The 20,517-nt window shown below is 36.0% G+C and overlaps 2 protein-coding genes and 1 pseudogene across 3 annotated transcripts in view; 1 reads left to right on the top strand and 2 right to left on the bottom strand.

The window, feature by feature from the left end:
• LOC107685835 (uncharacterized) overlaps window positions 1-698 on the top strand; it is a 2,472-nt gene extending 1,774 nt beyond the window's left edge. Inside the window, exon 4 of the mRNA XM_016482570.1 lies at window positions 402-698. Within this exon, the coding sequence (XP_016338056.1) occupies window positions 402-637 (236 nt within the window). The 3' untranslated portion in view covers window positions 638-698. The remainder of the gene's footprint in view (window positions 1-401) is intronic.
• Window positions 699-1,083: 385 nt separating this feature from the next.
• sycp1 (synaptonemal complex protein 1) lies at window positions 1,084-9,510 on the bottom strand. 2 transcript variants are annotated; one of them, XM_016482569.1, is made up of 31 exons: window positions 9,385-9,510; window positions 9,188-9,269; window positions 9,054-9,097; window positions 8,722-8,886; window positions 8,565-8,632; window positions 8,404-8,477; window positions 8,239-8,297; window positions 8,071-8,137; window positions 7,870-7,943; window positions 7,584-7,692; window positions 7,407-7,501; window positions 5,521-5,705; window positions 5,325-5,392; window positions 5,177-5,238; window positions 4,977-5,093; window positions 4,768-4,872; window positions 4,564-4,667; window positions 4,074-4,191; window positions 3,916-3,986; window positions 3,741-3,822; window positions 3,523-3,585; window positions 3,347-3,409; window positions 2,972-3,088; window positions 2,742-2,852; window positions 2,570-2,662; window positions 2,148-2,273; window positions 1,925-2,065; window positions 1,756-1,824; window positions 1,566-1,673; window positions 1,324-1,407; window positions 1,084-1,258 (listed from the first exon to the last, which is right to left on the bottom strand). In XM_016482569.1, exons 1-31 carry the CDS (start codon window positions 9,508-9,510, stop codon window positions 1,097-1,099), a joined length of 3,012 nt encoding a protein of 1,003 aa, XP_016338055.1. In that variant the 3' UTR covers window positions 1,084-1,096. The 2 variants fall into 2 exon arrangements, 1 of the variants encoding a protein (XP_016338055.1); XR_001633994.1 differs by lacking the exons at window positions 1,756-1,824; window positions 1,925-2,065; window positions 2,148-2,273; ... (23 more) ...; window positions 9,188-9,269; window positions 9,385-9,510 and having other exon boundaries at window positions 1,205-1,237; window positions 1,324-1,610.
• Window positions 9,511-10,408: 898 nt separating this feature from the next.
• Window positions 10,409-19,670, bottom strand: LOC107685824 (monocarboxylate transporter 1-like; annotated as a pseudogene).
• Window positions 19,671-20,517: the final 847 nt, after the last annotated feature.

The raw sequence follows: 20,517 nt of genomic DNA, 5'->3' as shown, positions 1-20,517 counted from the left end.
AGAGTGAAAAATTGAAGGGGGTCTGAATACTTTCCGTACCCACTGTATATATATATATAGATATATATATATACACACACACACACACACATACATCATACACACACTACACATACATATATGTCTGTTTATGATGGTGTTTGCTAAGGTAACCATGATTAATAATAATAATAATAATAAAAAAAAAATACATATATATATATATATATATATATCCTATCAACCACTCAAAACACCTTAGAAATGGGTTAGAGTCTGGGAAAGTTGTCAGGCCAATTCCAACATCATGCCGTCAAGTCTTGCATGGGCAAGCACATTTAATCTAGTATATAGTTTACAGTAATCATAAAGATTAAATATTTACTATGAATAGTATTATTGTCTGTAATTTTCTTTCACAGGTGAGCCATTTGCAGTGCCAGATGACACGCTGGTCATTTCAGGAGGACTCTATGATGGCCCTCAGATTTACAACCCCACCATGACAGTGCAGAACGAAGAATTCCAGATAGACGCACCTGGATTTGCATCCAGACCCACTCAGTTCCGCTTGGAGTTTCTGAGAGAGGATCAAGACAGAGCAGACCCTGATACTTCCACCTTTCAGACATTCCATGCACATGATCAAGAGCCTTAGGATCTCAGCAACAAACCTCTTTTTATTAATAAAAAAATAATAATATAAAAAAAAAACTTTTTAAGCTGAAAATGTTACTTTTACTTGAAGCTTCTATGGAAAAAGTTTTGAAATAGTTACATCTTTTGAACTTTGAAACTGAAATGTTGAAATAATAAAATTAGTGAAGATAACAGAAAAACACAAATATAAATACAAATATTTGTTAAACACACAACTGAAACAAACAACAACTGTATCAGGAACCAGAATCTTTTGATAAACATTTTAAGGTACTGTATTTTAACCAAACATACTATGAAGAGAAACTGTGTACTGAGAGATTAGAATAAATAATATAAATACTTCTGCTTATTCAAACACCAATAGAAATTGTAAGCAATCAGAAGCTATTGTATTAAGAGTATGTGTACTCTAGTTTTCTAAAAGGATAATCACACATTTTTGATGCAAACACTTTTAAGCAAAGATTTTGTCTGTTGCGTTTTTTTTCTTCTTATCTGAATTGCTAACAGTGGTCCATCCAGCATCTCGCATTCTCTTTATTGCAGCCAGTTTCAGCACTGTTCCTGGAGACTTACATGGAAAAGAACTCTGCACCTGTACATAATTTGCAGATGACTGTCAAAACAAGAACATTAAGGAATCAATTTGGACAAAACTAGTCATATGTGATTTTTGCTTACCTTCTTGAACATGTCCAAACTCCCTGTGTCTTGGTCTTTTGGTTGCATAGGTTTCTTTGATTTAATAGGTCTTGGAGAGAAACTCTGCACAACAGATACAGGGGATTAAGAAAGAGTAACACAAACCACAATTGTAAGAAATTACTTAAGTTGACTGCAAATAAAAATGCAGATCACTGAAAACTGTTTGTATATAGCACAATACTAATAGTATGTGAATAAAATGAATAGATAAAATTTACCAGTATGTCATTGCTGTCTGAGTTGTCTGATTTAGGATCCAGCTTCAGAATGTTTTCCTTCCAAGACCACGCAATCTTAGGTGAGGGTGGTGTGCGAATTCTGAATGACTGAAGCAGAAAATAAACCCGACTCATATAAATGCTCAAGATGAATGATGAGCAGTGCAAACTGTTCAGGTTGCCCCCATACCTTTATTTGAGGTGTTGTTTTAGTTGTTTTGCTCCATAATGGAGTATGAAGGTCTTCATTCACTGTTTCCTTGAATCAATAACAAAAAACATCATCAACAAATGTTAGATGATAGAAATGAAGAATAAGAATGCACAAAATGGACAAAGACAATGGAAAAAAAACCTACAGCAGGAGTGTTAGATGCATTTCTTGATGGCGGTACATTTTCATCCTCTTTTAAAAGTGTATACACAGGCTTCTTAGCGGTGTCAGCTCTCTGAGTTTTAGAGCTCTTGTTTCTTCCCTTCTTAGGATTGATTTCAGTTACCTAAAACAATATTTTCATACTGCAGTGTTCACTTTAAATTGCCATGCATACTTATGGTGTCTCAATTGACAAGATACAATACCTGTTGAAGCGTGTCTTTTTCAAGAGATGAAACTGGTGTCCTTAAGGCCACCTTCTCTCCTTTGAGCTTTTCAAGTTGTTGTCTAAGATCATCCTTTTCCACTTGCAGGTGGGACAGCTCCAGTTCCTAAATTAATTGGTTATTTGGTTTTTAGCAGAGATTTGTTTTTCCAAAAAAATTTACATTACACCTACTAAAGAGATAAGGTGTCGCTAAAGTAACCTTTGATTAAATGTTTCAAAGAAACAATGGTAACTCAAGATCTTTCCAATGAATTTAGAAATCCATCTTTTGGACCTAGGACTCTTTTATTACCATCTCAGGCATCTAATGTCAAACTCTGTTATGCTGAGTATGATATTCAATGCAAGCAATGGATGGCAAGATGTCAGATTAAGCCATTAAAAAGGTCAAATAATTACCAGTGATGCTTTGCTTGCATTGACTTCAGCCTCTCTCATCCGTTTCTCACTTAGCTCCACATCTTTTTCTTCTAACATTTTGTCATACTCATGCTACCAAGAAAATAACAACAATAAAATGAATGAAAAGTGCTCAAAAACAACTGAAAATATTGTATAATTTGATAACAACCTTGTGCCTCTCCATCAAAGCAACCATGTCTGATATCTTCTGCTGGCATTTGATTTCTGTGTCATCTTTACTCTTCAGTGCCTCCGTGGCTGTTTCCTTCAGTTTTTGCACCTACAACCCCCCACCCCCAAATCCTGATGAGTTATTTGTGTCAGGTCTCGTTTTTTCAGTTGTTGCATTCAATGAAAAAACAAAACAAACAAACAATAAAAAAACAAAAAACATATCACCTCAAGGTTGAGTTGATCCTCTGAAGTTGATTTATCTTCAAGGTTAGAGCTTATTTTCTGAAGCTCCTCCTTGTAATGTTTCTTTATACCTTCCAAATCTTCTTTCAATGTAGTAATCTATGAGAAATATGTCAAATACTGTAACATGACCACTGTTATACTTATATATACAAGCATATATTTACTCAATTAAAATTTATGAGAAAACAGTGTATATGCATGCTTAAATCCTCTAAAGAATCACAACTGACTATCACTATCACAAATGAAATGAATTTTGGCTAACATCTCCAAGGTCCCGTTTCATACTGACTTTCAATATAAAGTTCTATTACATTATTCGATCATTTAGAAAAATAATAGTAAATGATCTACCTCTTTTAGACATTCCTCGTGAGCTTTTGTTTTGGTCTCTATTTTTGTTTTAATGTTTGTTAGCTGAAAAAAAAAACCCAGAATAAAATAAATGTAAAAAACGTTGTGTAAGCACAGTAGTGAATATTGCATATGTACAGTACTGTATGTCACAATATGATTTTTTATTTTTTTACCTTTGACTCCAGTGCTTTGATTTGTTTGTCTTTTGTCAGAAGTTCCCGCTTTGCAGTTTTGCCCTGTTGGGGTGATTTAACGAGCTATGGTTAGATATACAAGATGATACACCTCAACAAACTGAAATAATAAAACAGTATAATAAAGTATAATTGCGGCCTTATGTCCCCAAGAGGGACGAAGAGGATTAAGAAGAAAGATAATAAAGAGAACGCACACTCTCTTTCAATTGCTGTTGAACATTCTTACTCTCTTCATCCTGCCCAGCAATTTTTGCAGATAAATTATCCACCTGCTCCCTAGAATATGAAAATGTACATGTAAGGCATACTAAAATGATAAATAAACCCAAATTTGCAATGTTGCAAGACAAAAGTCTCCTCTAATCTTACTGAAGTTGTTGTTTCTCTCTCTCGAGTCTCTCTATTTCTGTCTTCTCTCTTTCTGCATTTGCATTGCTTTCCTGTAAAGAAATAAACCACAACATACAGCATTTGAGGATCTCTTTGTCATATTTACATCATATAGAGGCTTGATTTAATTTACAAACCATGAGATGAGACTGAAGGACTTTCTTCTCTAAAGCACCACTATCAACCTGTTGCTGAATGGTGTCCTTCTGCATCTGCAGGTCATTAAACTTCAATATCAGCTCCTCATATTTCTCCCTTCAAGGAAAAAAACAGTTCCATAAGATATCGAACGGATTTCAATGATACAATAGCAGAATGGGCAAAATACTTCATTTAATGACATTTACATGAACATTACCATTTTTTCTTACAACTAATTTTTTTATACAAAATTTAGTGTACAAACTTGAAACACACATCTATTTGCAAAATTCAAAGAAAGATTATCTCCCTTACATATCTACCTATACCTACGGTAGACTATCTGTACAGTATGTGAAACAGTAACCAATAAATTAGAGGAGTAAGTTGGCCACACACATTTACGTGTTGGTTTCAACATTATAGGTTCAGTCTGAGATTTAGAGATTAATGGTATAAAACAAGACAGGCCATGATTGCTCTTACTTCTGCTGCTTTATGTCCCTCTCCAATCTTTCTACCTCTTTTGATGATTTACAGCTGCTCTCCAAAGCTCCTGACAATTGTTCCTCCATCTCTTTTAATTTAGCCTGGATGAAAGATGTACAGATTTAGTTTGAGCATCTATGTTATTCAATAATGTTCCATCATATTCTTAAACTCAAATAAATACATATGCTGTGTAATGACCTCCTTTAAAACAACTTCCTTTTGCAGCTCTTTATTGTCATGTCTAGCTTTTGTCAGGGCTTCCTTCATGTTTTTATTTTCTGTGATGACACTCTCTATTTCATCCTGAGAGGGGTGAATATTATGTACAGTATGAAGCACATGCAGCACTGAAATGACTGAAAATGAATTTTGCTGTTTCGATGAATGCTTAATGACCTTCTCCTCACCTTCAAATGATTTGCTTCACTTTTTTTCTCTTCAAGTGAGGCAATAAGCTGGAGAATCTGACCCTCCTTTGTCTTTAATTCCTCCTTTATAGACCAAAGTGAGTTTGTCTTTTCATCCTGTTATAGAAACACTGTGAGCTCGGTTTCATAAATGCAAAAATCAAAGAACATGAATACTTAAACAGAGAGGAAATAAATACCAGCTCATCTCTGAGTATCTGTATTTGCTTGCTATGGTTCTCTTTCTGCCCCTTGATAACTTCTGTATGAAGATAGTGTAACCATTTTAGAATGGTACAAAGCATGCAATGATATCATTATTCATTAACATACAGAGGCTTAACACACCTAACTCTCTGTTTTTGTCACTAAGTTCATTCACCAATGAGGTTATCTTTGTCTCAAGGTCTTGTGCCCTGTGAAAACAAAGGAAGCAATCAATAATGGATAAAATTAAATATTAAAGTTCTTTACCTGTGCTACTGGTTTGAGATTTACAAAAAATTATGTTAGGTCTTGTACTGATATAGACTCTTTAACGTACCTTTGTATCTCAGATGTTAGTGAGGACTGCAAAGAATTCACTGTGAGCTGAATCTCTGAAAGTTGATTTGCCTGTTGCTCTTTGATGTTGTTTAGTTTCTGTAGTTCATCGTCTTTCTCTTGAATAACTTTCTCATGGTTCTCTTTGCTTTGCTCCAGTTTGTAAGTTATGGCTCTCTGGTTTTCCTATGAACAGCGATACAATACATAACATAAATAAGAGATGCACCAATCGACCGGCCAGGGTCCGGAATCAACCGATTTTCCACGTGATCGGCACGGACCGTCTTGCCGATTCCGAGCCGGTCCGTTTTGACTTCACTGCTACACTCACATCCGCATATAAACATGTCATCAGCGTGGAAGTTCTTCACTGTGAGTGATTCACGCTTGTCTGGGACAAGCAGATTTTTTAAAGGGGCAATTGAGAGAGAATACTACTTGTCTGACCAGACAAGAAGCCTGATTAAAACGTCAACAACAACCATAACTAGGGAAGCACTGAAACTTGGCCACCACAAATGTTCACGCGAGAATGATTTTGATTTTATTGCATTCAGTGTAAACGGCAACTATTAATGTATTTGTCATGCCAGATGAGGCATAGAGGGAGAGGGACTCGTGCAGAAATCAAAACAAATGAGCACAACAGCACACACAAAATAACTCACAGAAAGTTATAGATGGATACCGCAGTAGAAATTTTTTTTTTTATAATACGTAAGAAAAATTACACGACCAAGATGTTTTCCTGAATATCAGAACGATTGCAATGTGACACTGATTTTATACAATAGTATATCACTTTTATACAATAGTAGTTCAATAAACAAGTGACCTACATTTTAGACTCAATATTGACTGTTATAGCTCAATTTTGCAAACGAAAATAGTTCCAAAGTCATAGCAGAACTGTATGTCTCCAAGCAACACACAGTGGTGTTTCGTTACTAAATGAATCCACGGTTTTGAACAAATCAAGTCAATGATTCAGTGACCCATTCATAAAGACAGTCACTTGCCTAGTTTCCAAATGAATCAGCCGTTTGAACGAATCGGTTGAATTAATGACTAAATGACTCACTCATTAAAACATGAGTCATTGGAGGCACCTACTGGTGGTGTGGCTTCATATTTAATAGTATCATTGCATTTTCCCCAACATTTCTAACTATGTTCAAATAAATAAATATATAAACATTAATGTTATCACATTATTTATGCATACACTGTAATTTTGCATTTATGGCACCTCAGATTCATCAAACAGTCTGTGTAAATACATGTAATGCCACTTCAGATGCAGCTTCTGTTTCCTCTGCAGTGGAATGATGGAGTTTGTTGATACTGATTTCATTTGAATGGTAACAAATCTACTTTCTTATTCTAATTCTATTAATTCTAACTGAATTAATTGAAACAATGTAAGAATTTGATGTGAAAGATGACACATACATTTAATAAAGTTAGGGAAAAAATGCCTATTTAAAAACATAGTGGGAAATGATATCTGTTTTGTTATATAAAGCAACTAATTTCTAACTCTTTCCAGTCACAGAACACTTTATTTTGAGAGTTGTTAGTCCAGACTGGGGGAATTGTAGGGAGTTGTAATGTTTAATCATTTCTTTCATTATGTAAATAATTTTTTGTATAGAAAAAAAAAGTAGATTTTTGTTTGTATAAGCTGTCAATTATAGTTCTTAGAAAGAAAATCGGAAACGGCAAAAATCGGCATCGGCAGGTCAGACCTACAAAAAAAATCGGAAATCAGAATCGGCCAAGAAAATTGCAATCGGTGCATCTGTAAAATGAATTATTTAATCTTTATGCACTATCCTTACAAGTACAAAATATCTGTAATAAAGCCCTTGCATAAGGACAAACCTCGATCTCCCATTTGAGTTGCTCTGTCACCCTGAGTTTCTCCTCAAGTCCCTCCCGGTCCTGTGTGACACTTTGAAGTAATTTCTGATGCTTCCCTAAAAACAGCGAAAGTGAAGGTAAATGACTTTTTGAAAAATCAAGAAAAAAGACTGATGCAAATGTTTCAAGCATTCTTACTTTCTGACTCCTCTATTACACTGCAGCTTTGCTGTGCCTCTTTGAGTTTCAGTGAAACATCTTTGAGATTGTTTTCTTTTTCTTGGAGTTTTTCTTGAAGCATAGCAACCTCAACAATTAAAGTCAAGGAACACAAAATACACATGTGTTTTAGTCACAACATGAACACAAAGACAGGTGAGTGCTACTGTATTCAAGATCTTTCAAAATCAAGATTATTCAAGCAAATGCTGCCCCCTTCAGGCTGAATGAGGTATTTGTAAGGCTCACGAGCAAAGGCACTAACCTCGTTCTCCTTCACAAGGCATTCACTCTCCAACTTCACTTTAAGATCCTCAAACTGTGTAAGGCATTCTCTTACTGTAGGATGTTAACAAAACAATGTTAAAATTATTGATTTCATTGTGTCAAATACACTATATACTTCAAATGAATTTAATTAATTTGTAAAAAAAAATAATTAGAAAAATGAATAAAAAATGAGCACATTTCAACATATCCTGCTGATCAGACTCTGCCTGCTTCCGAAGACTTTCAAATGCTACCACCATCCTCTGCAAATGAACAAATTACAGTGTCATGAAAAGGATTGTCCTAATCTAGGGTTCGGCCTATTGCCAACACTTCATGCATCCTAAAAAAAGAAAGACATTACCCGAATATACTCACTGTTCTGTATGAACAGATCATGAGTTTCTTCCCGTTCAGCCTCAACTATTCAGGCAAAATAAAAAACACATGATTGTCCTCTAATAATTGATAATGAATTAATATATTTAGTGATATGCTATATTATATTATAATATGCTCTCACACTTACACAGATTAATTTTCTCAGCAGATCTCTCAAATGTGTCCTTTAGTATGTTGCACAAATTTCTGGTTGCATTGCTTCTGCATAATAAAGAATATAATAATTTATAATATAATACAATTTCAAATAATATGTGCTTATATAAAAATTACCCATGATATACGTACTTATTTCTAAGGTCTTCATTTTCATTCAGTTGATCCTCTAATTTCATGCTCAGACTTTCATTTGCAAACTGCAAAGGACATAATTCATAATTCTGTATTTACTGAAGCAGACAAAAAAATAATAAAAACAAATGCACTACCAGCAAATGTGATTTACCTGAAGCTCTTGAATAGCTTTGCGCTGCGTCTCGATGGTTTTTCTGTTCTCCTGAAGCTTTCTGTCTTTTTGTGAAATCTCAGAATCTATTTTGAACTTCCACATTTTGATTTTCTCAGCTTCATCAAGCAATCTGGAGTACAGCTGGCTGGATCTTAATGATGTCTGTAATGCAAAAGCATAACAGCTATTAAACTGCTTAGATTTATTTACATTATGCCTTGCACTGAATTCATAATGTGGACCTTAAACCATTATAGATTACAAAAATAAACGAGTAATTATCAAAGCAATAAACTACAATAAAAAATGAAATAAGCATTTAATCTGACCTCCTCCTTTTCCATTGGCATGACTGCAGCCTTCTTCATCCCATCTGTAAGAACAAAGTATCAGGATTAATGTATTTACTACATTAAAACCATATTCATTACAGCACACTTTCCATTTAGACTATAAATGTTACCAGTTCTTGATGTCTTCGTAGGAAGCACCATTTTAGATGGAATCGGCAGGCTTGTCTCCATATCTGAACACTTGTTATAACGCTACAAACAAAATACACGTATCATCCTACAATTAAATGTTCAAACAGCAGTTTCAGCAGCTAGAGGTCAAATAGTAACATTATAACACAAACAGAGAATTTACAAGTGTACCAACCTGGTTTGAAGGAGAAAAACCAGAGTTGTCTTCAAACAAGCCTGTTTCCTGAGGCTTCACTGCGGAAATTTGATTCAAATGAGCTCTTGGGGGCACCAGCAGTTTGAAGTTGAATGGTTTTTGCATGCTGTGGAGTCAAACGAAATATATCACTTCAAAAATCCTTAGAACTGTATCCCGAATAGTTTTATTGTTGAGTTTTTTCCCTAGCTGAGAAACGTCAAGTCGAAAGTTGAGGCAGTTAAGCAAAGGTAATTATTCCTCACAAATTATCTGATTTCCGTTACTTTTCCACTATTATAAACTACGTGCATGTAATTAAACGTAATTTTAGAAACATTTCTTTACCTTTAAGCAAATCACCTAGCACTTTCTGAACGTTTTTATAATTAATACGACTCCGCTGACCAACGGCTTTTACCTGACGTCGGTTTTTGCCTCTCGCGACGCCGATTTGAAATGGTTTGCGCGGTTTGACGCGCTGAATCTGATTCAATTTAGCAACAGGAGTAGCAATTAAAATGAAGGCCCCATATCAGCCGGAACGTCCGAAATGTAATATTTATTTCCCCCTGGTTTGTTATAAAGAATGCTAATTATATATTATTATAATTATAGCATATAATTATATATTATAGCATGCTTCAAAAGTACATTAGTTTAATTCGGCGCCTCAGACACCTAAGGTAACATGAAGTTGTTGCATTTTCACATGTTATTTTCAGACTGGTGGAGATATTCTCCTGCCATTTGTTTTTTTTTCTTCTTATGTTGCATTTTTTTTTCTCTTTCTTTCTAAAATCCAGTTATTTCTGAAAGCATTGCTGAACCTTGTTCAGGATACCTGCCACATTCCTGAAAGGTGCATCCAACTAAGGGTTAAAGCTTGGTTTTGAATAGGTCAGATGAACATTTTGCAAAAGAAGTCAAAGAGAAAATAAGAGGTACTTACATCATCGTGAGTCTCAAAAGAACACCAGGGTTCACACCCAACAGATGTGAAGTCATACAACTTTTATTAAAACGAGAATCATTTTTAACCATTTTGCAACAGAAAAATTATATACATTTAAACTGGCTCTGATAGTAACTTATTTGGCATTTCAAGAACAATTTCCCATTAGGCTATACACAAATTGCCTTTGTGTTTACAGTTTTAAACAAGTAAATAATCTTTCATCACTAAATTGCTAGACTACACACACAGACACACATGCACAAGAATACACAAAATAACAGACACTGGCGAGTGTGCATGGATACTAACAAAACAATGCATTAACTCTTTTAACTTGGAAAATATTTACCAAGTTTTATGTTTAATTTGTGCATATATTTAACAAGAGACACTATTTGCATATCTACCGCTTTCACATTACTCTGTCTTTTTTTGTTGGAAGGCAACATTTGTTTCTTGTAGATTAATTCTTTATATACATGTATTTACTAATTTAATCTTTCTCTCACTCCCAGTGTACATAAAATGCCCTAAAACAGATGAGACACAGTTCTTGTCCTACAGTAAATGTATATGTTTTAAACTAAAGTTAGGTTCTAAAATAATAATAATTCTAAAATATCTATTGCATGACCATGTGCTCATGCAAGGCACTGAAAGGTTTGCATCACTGCCTCAGTAACCAGAATAGTCCAAGATGGATGTCTGTAATCAGATCCTCGATGTAGAGAGTGCAGAAATGTAAGAATCACCCAGAATAAAACCAGGATCAGCTATTGTCACACAGCATCCTCTGCAGTATTGTCATCGGTTACTTTCAGTGCCTCTACAACCTCTTTGCCAGGTTCCTCCTGCAGATTGGCTCTCTTGGATTCCTCTTTTGCTTCTTTATCCAGTAACCTGTAGTTGATGCCCATTCCGATGAACAGAAACAAACTGCCAGCCAGAAGGACAATTCCACAGGCCATGTATGTATACTTGTAGTCATGGTAGATGTCATTGAACTTCCCTGTGAGTGCATACAATAATCATAAAAAACGAGTCAGTGATCCAAGTGGGACCATAAATGCATTTTCAACAAAAAGTGATTCAAATGTAGGTCATACTTTTGGTTTCACTCACAAAACTTTTGCAAGATAATAATGCACAATGCCCTAATCTATTCCTCATTATGCATTTTAATTTTGCAAAGGCATGCAAAAGTCTTTTCTTCTGGGACTGCATGGTTAATGTATTTCCAAGATTTTAGATTAAAATGGATTTAAATGCATAAGGGAAAATTAATTGTAGGTCATGTGACCGTTCATTTTTGGTAAAAAAAGAAAAGAAAAAAAAAGTAAACATTTTAGCCTTCACTAGTTAATTTTAATTGCTTCTGTTCTGTGACAAATACCCTCTGTAGTCTCTCAATTAATATGAGGTCCTAAAAGCAGCATGCTTAATAAATAAAGCTATTTTTTGTCATTTGGTTTGCTGTTCAAAACTGGGCCATTGCACAGAGTATGAGACATAAACACACTCCATACTCACCTAGTAAAGGTGGCCCCAGTAAAACTGGCCCACATTCCACAATCGTCACCAGTCCTACAGCACTGGAAAAACGTTGAGATCCCACAAGATCCATGAGGGTCTCAAACAGCACTGAGCTCAGCCAGCCGAAGGCAAACCCAAAGAAGATGGCGTAAATCACGAACCCTGTGTAGTCTGTGGTCAGAGGGGCAAGCAGATGGCACACACCATTAAGGAGAATGGATGCTGCGAAGAAATGCTGCACCCTTGGTCTCACCCATTTCGTGTTGGCGACTATTCCCATTGAAGGTCGTGCAACCATATCTACAAAGGCCAGGACAGAAAGCAGAAAAGCCGCCTTCTCTTTGGGAATTTCCTTACTCTTGGCGTAATTACTGAGGAACACAAGAGGAGTGAAGAGGCCGAAGAACATGACCACGTTACCCAAAAGGTAAAGCAAGAAGCCACGATGCTTGAAGAGTGTAAGATGGATAAAACCATTGATGATCTCCATCACGCTCTTTTGCTCTCTGGCTTCGCTATTAGCAGCTTTAACAGCAGGTTGGGGTTTTGGCCCGATGGGCCTCATCAGGGATCCAGCTACACAACAATTCAGCAGAAGTCCACCCAGGATCAAGAAGCTCCCTCTCCAGCCGAAATGCTCGAAGAACCAGGTGTTTAGGGGAGCCAAAGTCGACAAGAAGAGGGCTACCAGCCATGGCAATACCATTAGCTATTGGGCGCCTCTTGTAGAAATATTTCCCAATCATTGTGAGAGCTGGGTTGAGATTAAATGCCAGTCCAAGACCTGGAAAACATCATAACACACAGTTCAAAATGAAAACTGGTCCCCTGGATGATATTAAAATGTGTCACAAGAGTGTAACATCACCAGGAGTGCTATTACTGTAAATTGCATGGGATAAGAGCAACGGTGTATGTTTAAAAAAATCATATTTGTTTTTAATTATACCTCCCACTACACTGACACAGAAGTATAAGCCTTCGATAGTATTGCAGAAAGAGGCACCAATGAGCCCTGCTCCTGAGAGGCAGCCTCCTAAAATCATAATAGGCCGATAAAAAGTTATTTTGATATTACTGTATTTTTGACCAAATCCAAATACTTAAAAAAAAAAAGTGTGATATAATAATAAACCACCTCGATGTGAAAATGCTTTATCTTAAGTTAGTGTACTTGTTTACCAAGGAGAACAACAACAGTGTTGTTGAAAAGCATGCTTGAGATTAAATATAAGATATGTGGTGTGTGAAGAAAAATCAAGGTAATAGTAAAAAAGAACAATGGTTTAAGCAACACCCAATTCCAAGTTATCAGGACGTTTAACATGGGACTTGATTTTATCCATTGGGAATTGATGGGTTTGAAAATAGTGAGCTTGAAAAAGATGGCTTGGCCTATCACAGGAACACTGTTTCAGAGGGGGGGAGCATGTTATTACATTATGATAAAAGATTACGAAGACAAAAATCTATCTGAAATAACATGCACAAATGCACTGTTCACAATAACACCAGGAATGTATACTAAAACAATAAACGGTCAGTTTTGATTTTTCATGACACAAGTTGATAGGCAGACATAAATTCAGACCACTAGAGGGCATTGCAGCTCTGTGGGGAAGAACAATAGAATTTGACATTGCATATTACCGCAGTAATCATCAAACTGCAAAGTTTGCTGTTTCCCACCATCATCCAGCTAACTGAGCACAAGGTGTTACCTGTGAAATGCAGAGGCTGAAAGACCAATCTTAAAATGCTCAACTAAATCATATTCCAGTTATGTTTCACCCTATGGCAAACTTTAGCCCTAACAAACCTGTTGTGATACTCCCCTACAGTAGCAAACACAACGATCCCAAAGGTATTTCCAGTTACGTGGGTGTTTTTAAGTCTTTCATGTACTGAGTCCAAATCCTATCATGAATGTAGGAAGGAAGCCTGCTAATCATGTGAAAACCGGGGAGTGATGGCGAGCGCCTGCGTCTTCAGCCTCCCAGTACAATAGGCTGCCTTGTTTGCCTCTCTAATCCACCACGTACAGCGGGGGAGCAAGTCGCTGCGAACATCATGTACGAAAGAACATATTAACACATTTATAAATGCGGAAATTCATTAGTGTCATGTACAAACCCTAGTTTACCCCACAACGACTAATACCAGTACTTTCACCAGATTTGAGCTTTCACGCTCCAGAAGAAAAGTTTAAGTAGATACATTTAGGGAAATAAAATCTAACTGTGATTTTTCTGATAAAAATTTTAATAAAAAAATTCCAGGTTCGCTGTGCTTGTTTATAGGGCTGCACAGTTTGACCAAAATGCTGTGATGATAGCAATATAACAATATAAAATAATAAATTAATAAATAATAAAAAATATAGACATTACTAAATAAAAGCAAAATTTGAAATATTACTCCTGTAATATTTCACTGTAAAAAAAAAAGATTATTTTACATTAGAGCTGAAGAATTACAATACTAATATGCTGTCTTAATTGTTTACATTTTCAAACGTCAAAATCATCAAACTTTTATTTTGATGGAAAAACGCAGATAAATTAGTATACTGTATATTAAAGCCTCTGCAATTCGATAATCACACTAAGCCACATCACGAATTTCAGTTTTATTAATTGTGCAGCCATAGATACATGTAAAAAAAAAAAAGCTCCTTACAAATGAGACTGAACACTTGCAAAAGACCAGATCAATATGGCAAACACTGTTGCAACCAATGGTGTGGGTCTAGGGCGGGGCTATCTGTTTAACCAACCAATGACAGATGAGTGGAATACTCAGGAAACCTGTATGAAAACAGTCATTATGTGACATTATAGTGATACATATGACACAGTTAAGCATTAACTATTTAACTTCCAAGGCAATTTGGAGCATCGTTACATTTTGCGCACTTTATTTTGTGCAGCTTTGGTATTAAAACTAGAGTAGATGCAATTAATGTGACTGTAAATGTGGTACAAGAATAATCAAGAATTAGACTTAGCCCTTGGGTTACAGTAAACAAAAACTTAGTCCTGACATATCAGATCTGTCCACATGCATGTAAATATCCACATATCTGGACCTCTCTTGCTCCAGGCAAACTACCTCTGGGCTGCTTGGGTCACTGACAACAAGCTTAAATGCACTTGAGGTCTATGTAGGAAGACGTCTTGGCCTAGAATGCCAAAACAACACATCCCTGGAAAAGAAACGAACACCTTCTTACAGTATTTAGCTTATAGGGCATTCAGACTTCTATGCAAACTGTGGGTGAGACTGTGGCTGTATTCAGTGAAATGAGAGCAAAAGGGGAACCATAACATGTCAGTCATGGCCAGCATCAAAGTAGATGCTAAAACAATGCAATTCTAATTTACTTGTGAGCAGGGGAATTAAAATTAATATGGAACATATTGCTACACAGACGTCTGATGTGCATAAGTCAGCATTAGATATTCACACAATTATGTCTTGCCTGCAAATATGTTAGTACAAACCAGTAGCACTACTTAATGCGATTCTGTACAGCATTGTCGTCAGAAAAAATTGCTGGATATTTTCCACGCGTGGATGGTTCTGTGATCATCTGGGTCATATGTTTGTATTGCCCCCTGCATTACAGAAGGGAATTAGCTCTGCTGGGCCAGAAGGATCAGTGTAGGAGTATGAGGTCAAATGTGTAGTCATGTGCCTCTCACATGCCATGAGTTCTCATGGCCATAATGTCAACCCCACCAGAATAAACTGAAAGGTCTATCTTTCAGAAACATCCTTATCGACTGCCTTACTCTTTTTCATGACAAATGTGAGGGCAAAAGCTCAAGTTTGAAAAAATCACATTGTACAACCTGAACTAACAAAAATTTTACATTAGAGCTGAAGAATTACAATACTAATATGCTGTCTTAATTGTTTACATTTTCAAACGTCAAAATCATCAAACTTTTATTTTGATGGAAAAACGCAGATAAATTAGTATACTGTATATTAAAGCCTCTGCAATTCGATAATCACACTAAGCCATATCACGAATTTCAGTTTTATTAATTGTGCAGCCATAGATACATGTAAAAAAAAAAAAAGCTCCTTACAGATGAGACTGAATACTTGCAAAAGACCAGATCAATATGGCAAACACTGTTGCAACCAATGGTGTGGGTCTAGGGCGGGGCTATCTGTTTAACCAACCAATGACAGATGAGTGGAATACTCAGGAAACCTGTATGAAAACAGTCATTATGTGACATTATAGTGATACATATGACACAGTTAAGCATTAACTATTTAACTTCCAAGGCAATTTGGAGCATCGTTACATTTTGCGCACTTTATTTTGTGCAGCTTTGGTATTAAAACTAGAGTAGATGCAATTAATGTGACTGTAAATGTGGTACAGGAATAATCAAGAATTAGACTTAGCCCTTGGGTTACAGTAAACAAAAACTTACTCCTGACATATCAGATCTGTCCACATGCATGTAAATATCCACATATCTGGACCTCTCTTGCTCCAGGCAAACTACCTCTGGGCTGCTTGGGTCACTGACAACAAGCTTAAATGCACTTGAGGTCTATGTAGGAAGATGTCTTGGCCTAGAATGCCAAAACAACACATCCCTGGAAAAGAAACGAACACCTTCTTACAGTATTTAGCTTATAGGGCATTCAGACTTCTATGCAAACTGTGGGTGAGACTGTGGCTGTATTCAGTGAAATGAGAGCAAAAGGGGAACCATAACATGTCAGTCATGGCCAGCATCAAAGTAGATGCTAAAACAATGCAATTCTAATTTACTTGTGAGCAGGGGAATTAAAATTAATATGGAACATATTGCTACACAGACGTCTGATGTGCATAAGTCAGCATTAGATATTAACACAATTATGTCTTGCCTGCAAATATGTTAGTACAAACCAGTAGCACTACTTAATGCGATTCTGTACAGCATTGTCGTCAGAAAAAATTGCTGGATATTTTCCACGCGTGGATGGTTCTGTGATCATCTGGGTCATATGTTTGTATTGCCCCCTGCATTACAGAAGGGAATTAGCTCTGCTGGGCCAGAAGGATCAGTGTAGGAGTATGAGGTCAAATGTGTAGTCATGTGCCTCTCACATGCCATGAGTTCTCATGGCCATAATGTCAACCCCACCAGAATAAACTGAAAGGTCTATCTTTCAGAAACATCCTTATCGACTGCCTTACTCTTTTTCATGACAAATGTGAGGGCAAAAGCTCAAGTTTGAAAAAATCACATTGTACAACCTGAACTAACAAAAATAACATTTTATATTATTTTATACTCAAGAAATAATATGATTTACTTATATTTGTTAGAAAAGAAAGGGAAATACCATTATACAACTTGAAATAACTATATATATATATTAATTTAATATATAAAGTATTGTTATTATTATATAAATGAATATGAATTCAGAAATGAAAAGTGCTCATCAATAAATGTGTATTCAAGTCATTGTAAGTATGAATTGCATTTTTAAATGTATTTTTTTTAATCAATTAATATTAAGGACAAAACAAATGAATGTCACATCATCTACCCACCCATTCATTTTGTGATTTTATCAGTAATCAGTTGAATTTTTTTGGTTATTGTCTATAATAATGATATACTGGATTGATTCATTACAAAAGACAAGCAATTAAGTAATATTTTAAACTTTTCTCCCCTAGAGCATGTGGAAAACAGAATAAAAGAAGCTTTACAATCCCTAGTTACTGTATGCTTTTACTGAATGGAAAATAGGAGCGTTGACTTTCTTCAAAATATATTTTTTTGTGTTCCACAGAGGACAAAAAGTCACACGGGTTTGGAATGACATGTGGATATGGAAAAAGATAAAAAGGAGTTTTATTTTTGTGTGAACTAAATCTTTAACTCGAATTGCAGGCTGGTTTATTTTTGCCTGTTTTAAAGGTTATGTATAAGCACACAAGCAAACCATAGTGACAGTACAGAACACTAATTGGCTTTTGCGTTGTAACCAAAAAGTAGCACCATACTGTCAGAAATATTCAAACCTTTATTTCTCATATCCGTAAAGGTTTATATTTTTTAACTCACATTTGATGTGCTCAGTAGCATAGAAGGTGAACATGCAATTTAGTCTGTCTCTGTGAGTGTGCTGACATCATTCAGTGGTGCTCCACTTTCTGAGACAAGTTTGCTATTGACGCTAGTCATCACAAGTCTGTGCGACTCCTGAGTTAGGCGTCTCATCTCCTCATCTCTCTCCAAGGAAAACATCTGACACTTGCAGAATAAAGAGCTGACTGAGAAGAAGGACTCCAGAGGGAGATAGAGTTGCCCATTCAGAGCTCAATCTCTCAGCAAAGCAGCCGGGTGGCTGATGTCTAAGCCTTGTCTAGCATGCCTCTCATTTCTTCCATTCAAATGAATAAGGGCCTTTCACTTGCACCACATCCATTGATAATCTGCATTACCTGTGCCATGATCTCAACACTGGCTTGAATGCATGACAACACAGCTTGATTTAAAAGTTACCCAAGGACAGAATTATTCTATTAAATAACTCTGGTTATGAATCAAAGCAAACATCTAGTGTGAGATTAAACCATTATGAATACAGAAATAACTTTTTATAATACATATAAAGAGTGCTTGAGAGTTTTAAGGGGAAACACTGTTTTAAACACTGCTTACCCCCTCCATACATGACAGCAAGCATGATGGAAGAGATCCAGGACACTTGACTGCTGGTGGTGTGGAAGATCATTTCAATTTCCTTGAAGAACACAGTGATGGACTTTGGGAAGGCGTAGGAGAAACCAATAGAAATGAAGGCACCAAACACTATGGCCCAACCCCAGCCACCTTCAGGAGGGGTGTATCCCACAGGACCTCCAACAACAGGTGCCATGGCTCCAGGTGCTTACAAAGCTCTCTCTGTAAAGAAACAGGGAAAATGAAGTGAAAAAAATAAAAATGTCAAATGTTTGGACATCAAAATCTCATTATAGTCTCATCATAATCTCAAGGCTCATTATAAAAACATTATTGACTGCATAGTTGAATGATGTCACCTAATTTAAACTTTAAAGAACATGACACTAGAAAACATACAAGAAACATACATTTGCATTCAAATGTTTGGGGTCGGAAAGATTTTTTAATGTTTTGGAAAGAAGTCTCTTATGCTCAATAAGGCTGCATTTATTTAATTATCAATACAGTAAAACAGTAATAATGCATTACAATTAATTATTACAATTTAAAATAACTATTTTCTATTTTAATATATTGAATCAAACATTCCAACAGCATTCCAACAGTCAAACAGTTTCAAATGCAGCAGAATTAACTGAATTCATACAAGCTCTCTTAACATACCTTGTCATTGATACAATTTTGTATTAAATTGGTACAAGATATATTTTGATTTAGCCCATTACTGCATCACTGGGCTGTTCACTTTGAATTTGGACCATCTGACAGTTTGATCATGTTGGCAGAGCATATCGTTCCTTTCAACTGAAGTGCTGTATGGTTTAAAAGGAAGTGAGAATGAAATGAATCACTTTACAGGTAAAAACAGGTCCTTGACACGCCGTCAGGCTAGATGTTTTAGTGCATTCAAACTTAGAATCACATATTCCACACAGAAGCGCTCCTACCTTTCTGGCACAGTTTATAAATTCTCTGCATAAAGTAGTCCAAAGTACTCTTCTATTTCACTGTGATGGCAAGCAGCATTTTAAGGGACCGTCTGGGTCAAGGCAAGTCTCTAGTTATGTGAATAATCCAGAGGAAAAACACAGAGGTCGGCCTGTGAAAAAAAATAAACTGTCGAAACTTCTATAGGCCTGTGATATGGTCAGTCTTGTCAAACTGTGTTCAACTGAGTTCAGGGCAGCTCTTTTTTGACCCCAAAGTCTACAGAAAATTCAAGATAGGTTTCTATTGGCTCCTTGATGTCTTCCACCATGCCCACTTGAGTCCCTGCTCTCCTCCTCCTTGTTATTTGTCTAAGCCACCCATTCAGGACTCTGTTGAGGTCTCCTTTAGAGGATACAGGTTTCAATATGGGGTCTTTGAGATGTACATTGCTTTTTGATTGTGTCAATGCATCCAATGTCAACAAACATCCATTATATAGTAACAGGCGTTGATGTCATTACACTTCCTGCAGCGTGTCCATCTTAATTTATAATTAGCTCTGATTCACGTTACTTGTCACTCAATCAGGTCATGGAACAAAAACAATGACTGACAATAAGGATGAGCGTTTGCAGCTGTGCATGAGATGTGACACATACAAAAACACACACACGTACACAGTTTCCTAAGGGTCAAATCCTTTCCTCTGAGTTCAACACTTTTTTACAATTGTTAATCTCTTTGACAAGACTGCATAAAATGCTCAGAACAAGAGCTTTTTCTTTTTTGCCATGCGGTTCAAGGGAAATAACTGCAGTGCAAAGGCTAATGTCAGAATTAGATCTATCTCCTTGACAGAGCCTTGTTTGAAAATTTTGGAGAGGTTTTATTAGCCTCGCAGACAAACATAGATTTATGAACCTGAGTGGAAGAACATTTCCATTCTAAATTCCACTTACTTTCATTCCGATTAAATATCCTTCAATTTAATTA

Source organism: Sinocyclocheilus anshuiensis, unplaced genomic scaffold, assembly GCF_001515605.1.
Source record: "Sinocyclocheilus anshuiensis isolate Anshui unplaced genomic scaffold, SAMN03320099.WGS_v1.1 scaffold822, whole genome shotgun sequence".
Lineage (NCBI taxonomy): Eukaryota > Metazoa > Chordata > Actinopteri > Cypriniformes > Cyprinidae > Sinocyclocheilus > Sinocyclocheilus anshuiensis.
Note: the sequence above shows the minus strand (reverse complement) of the source record. Positions and strands in the feature narration are given on the sequence as shown.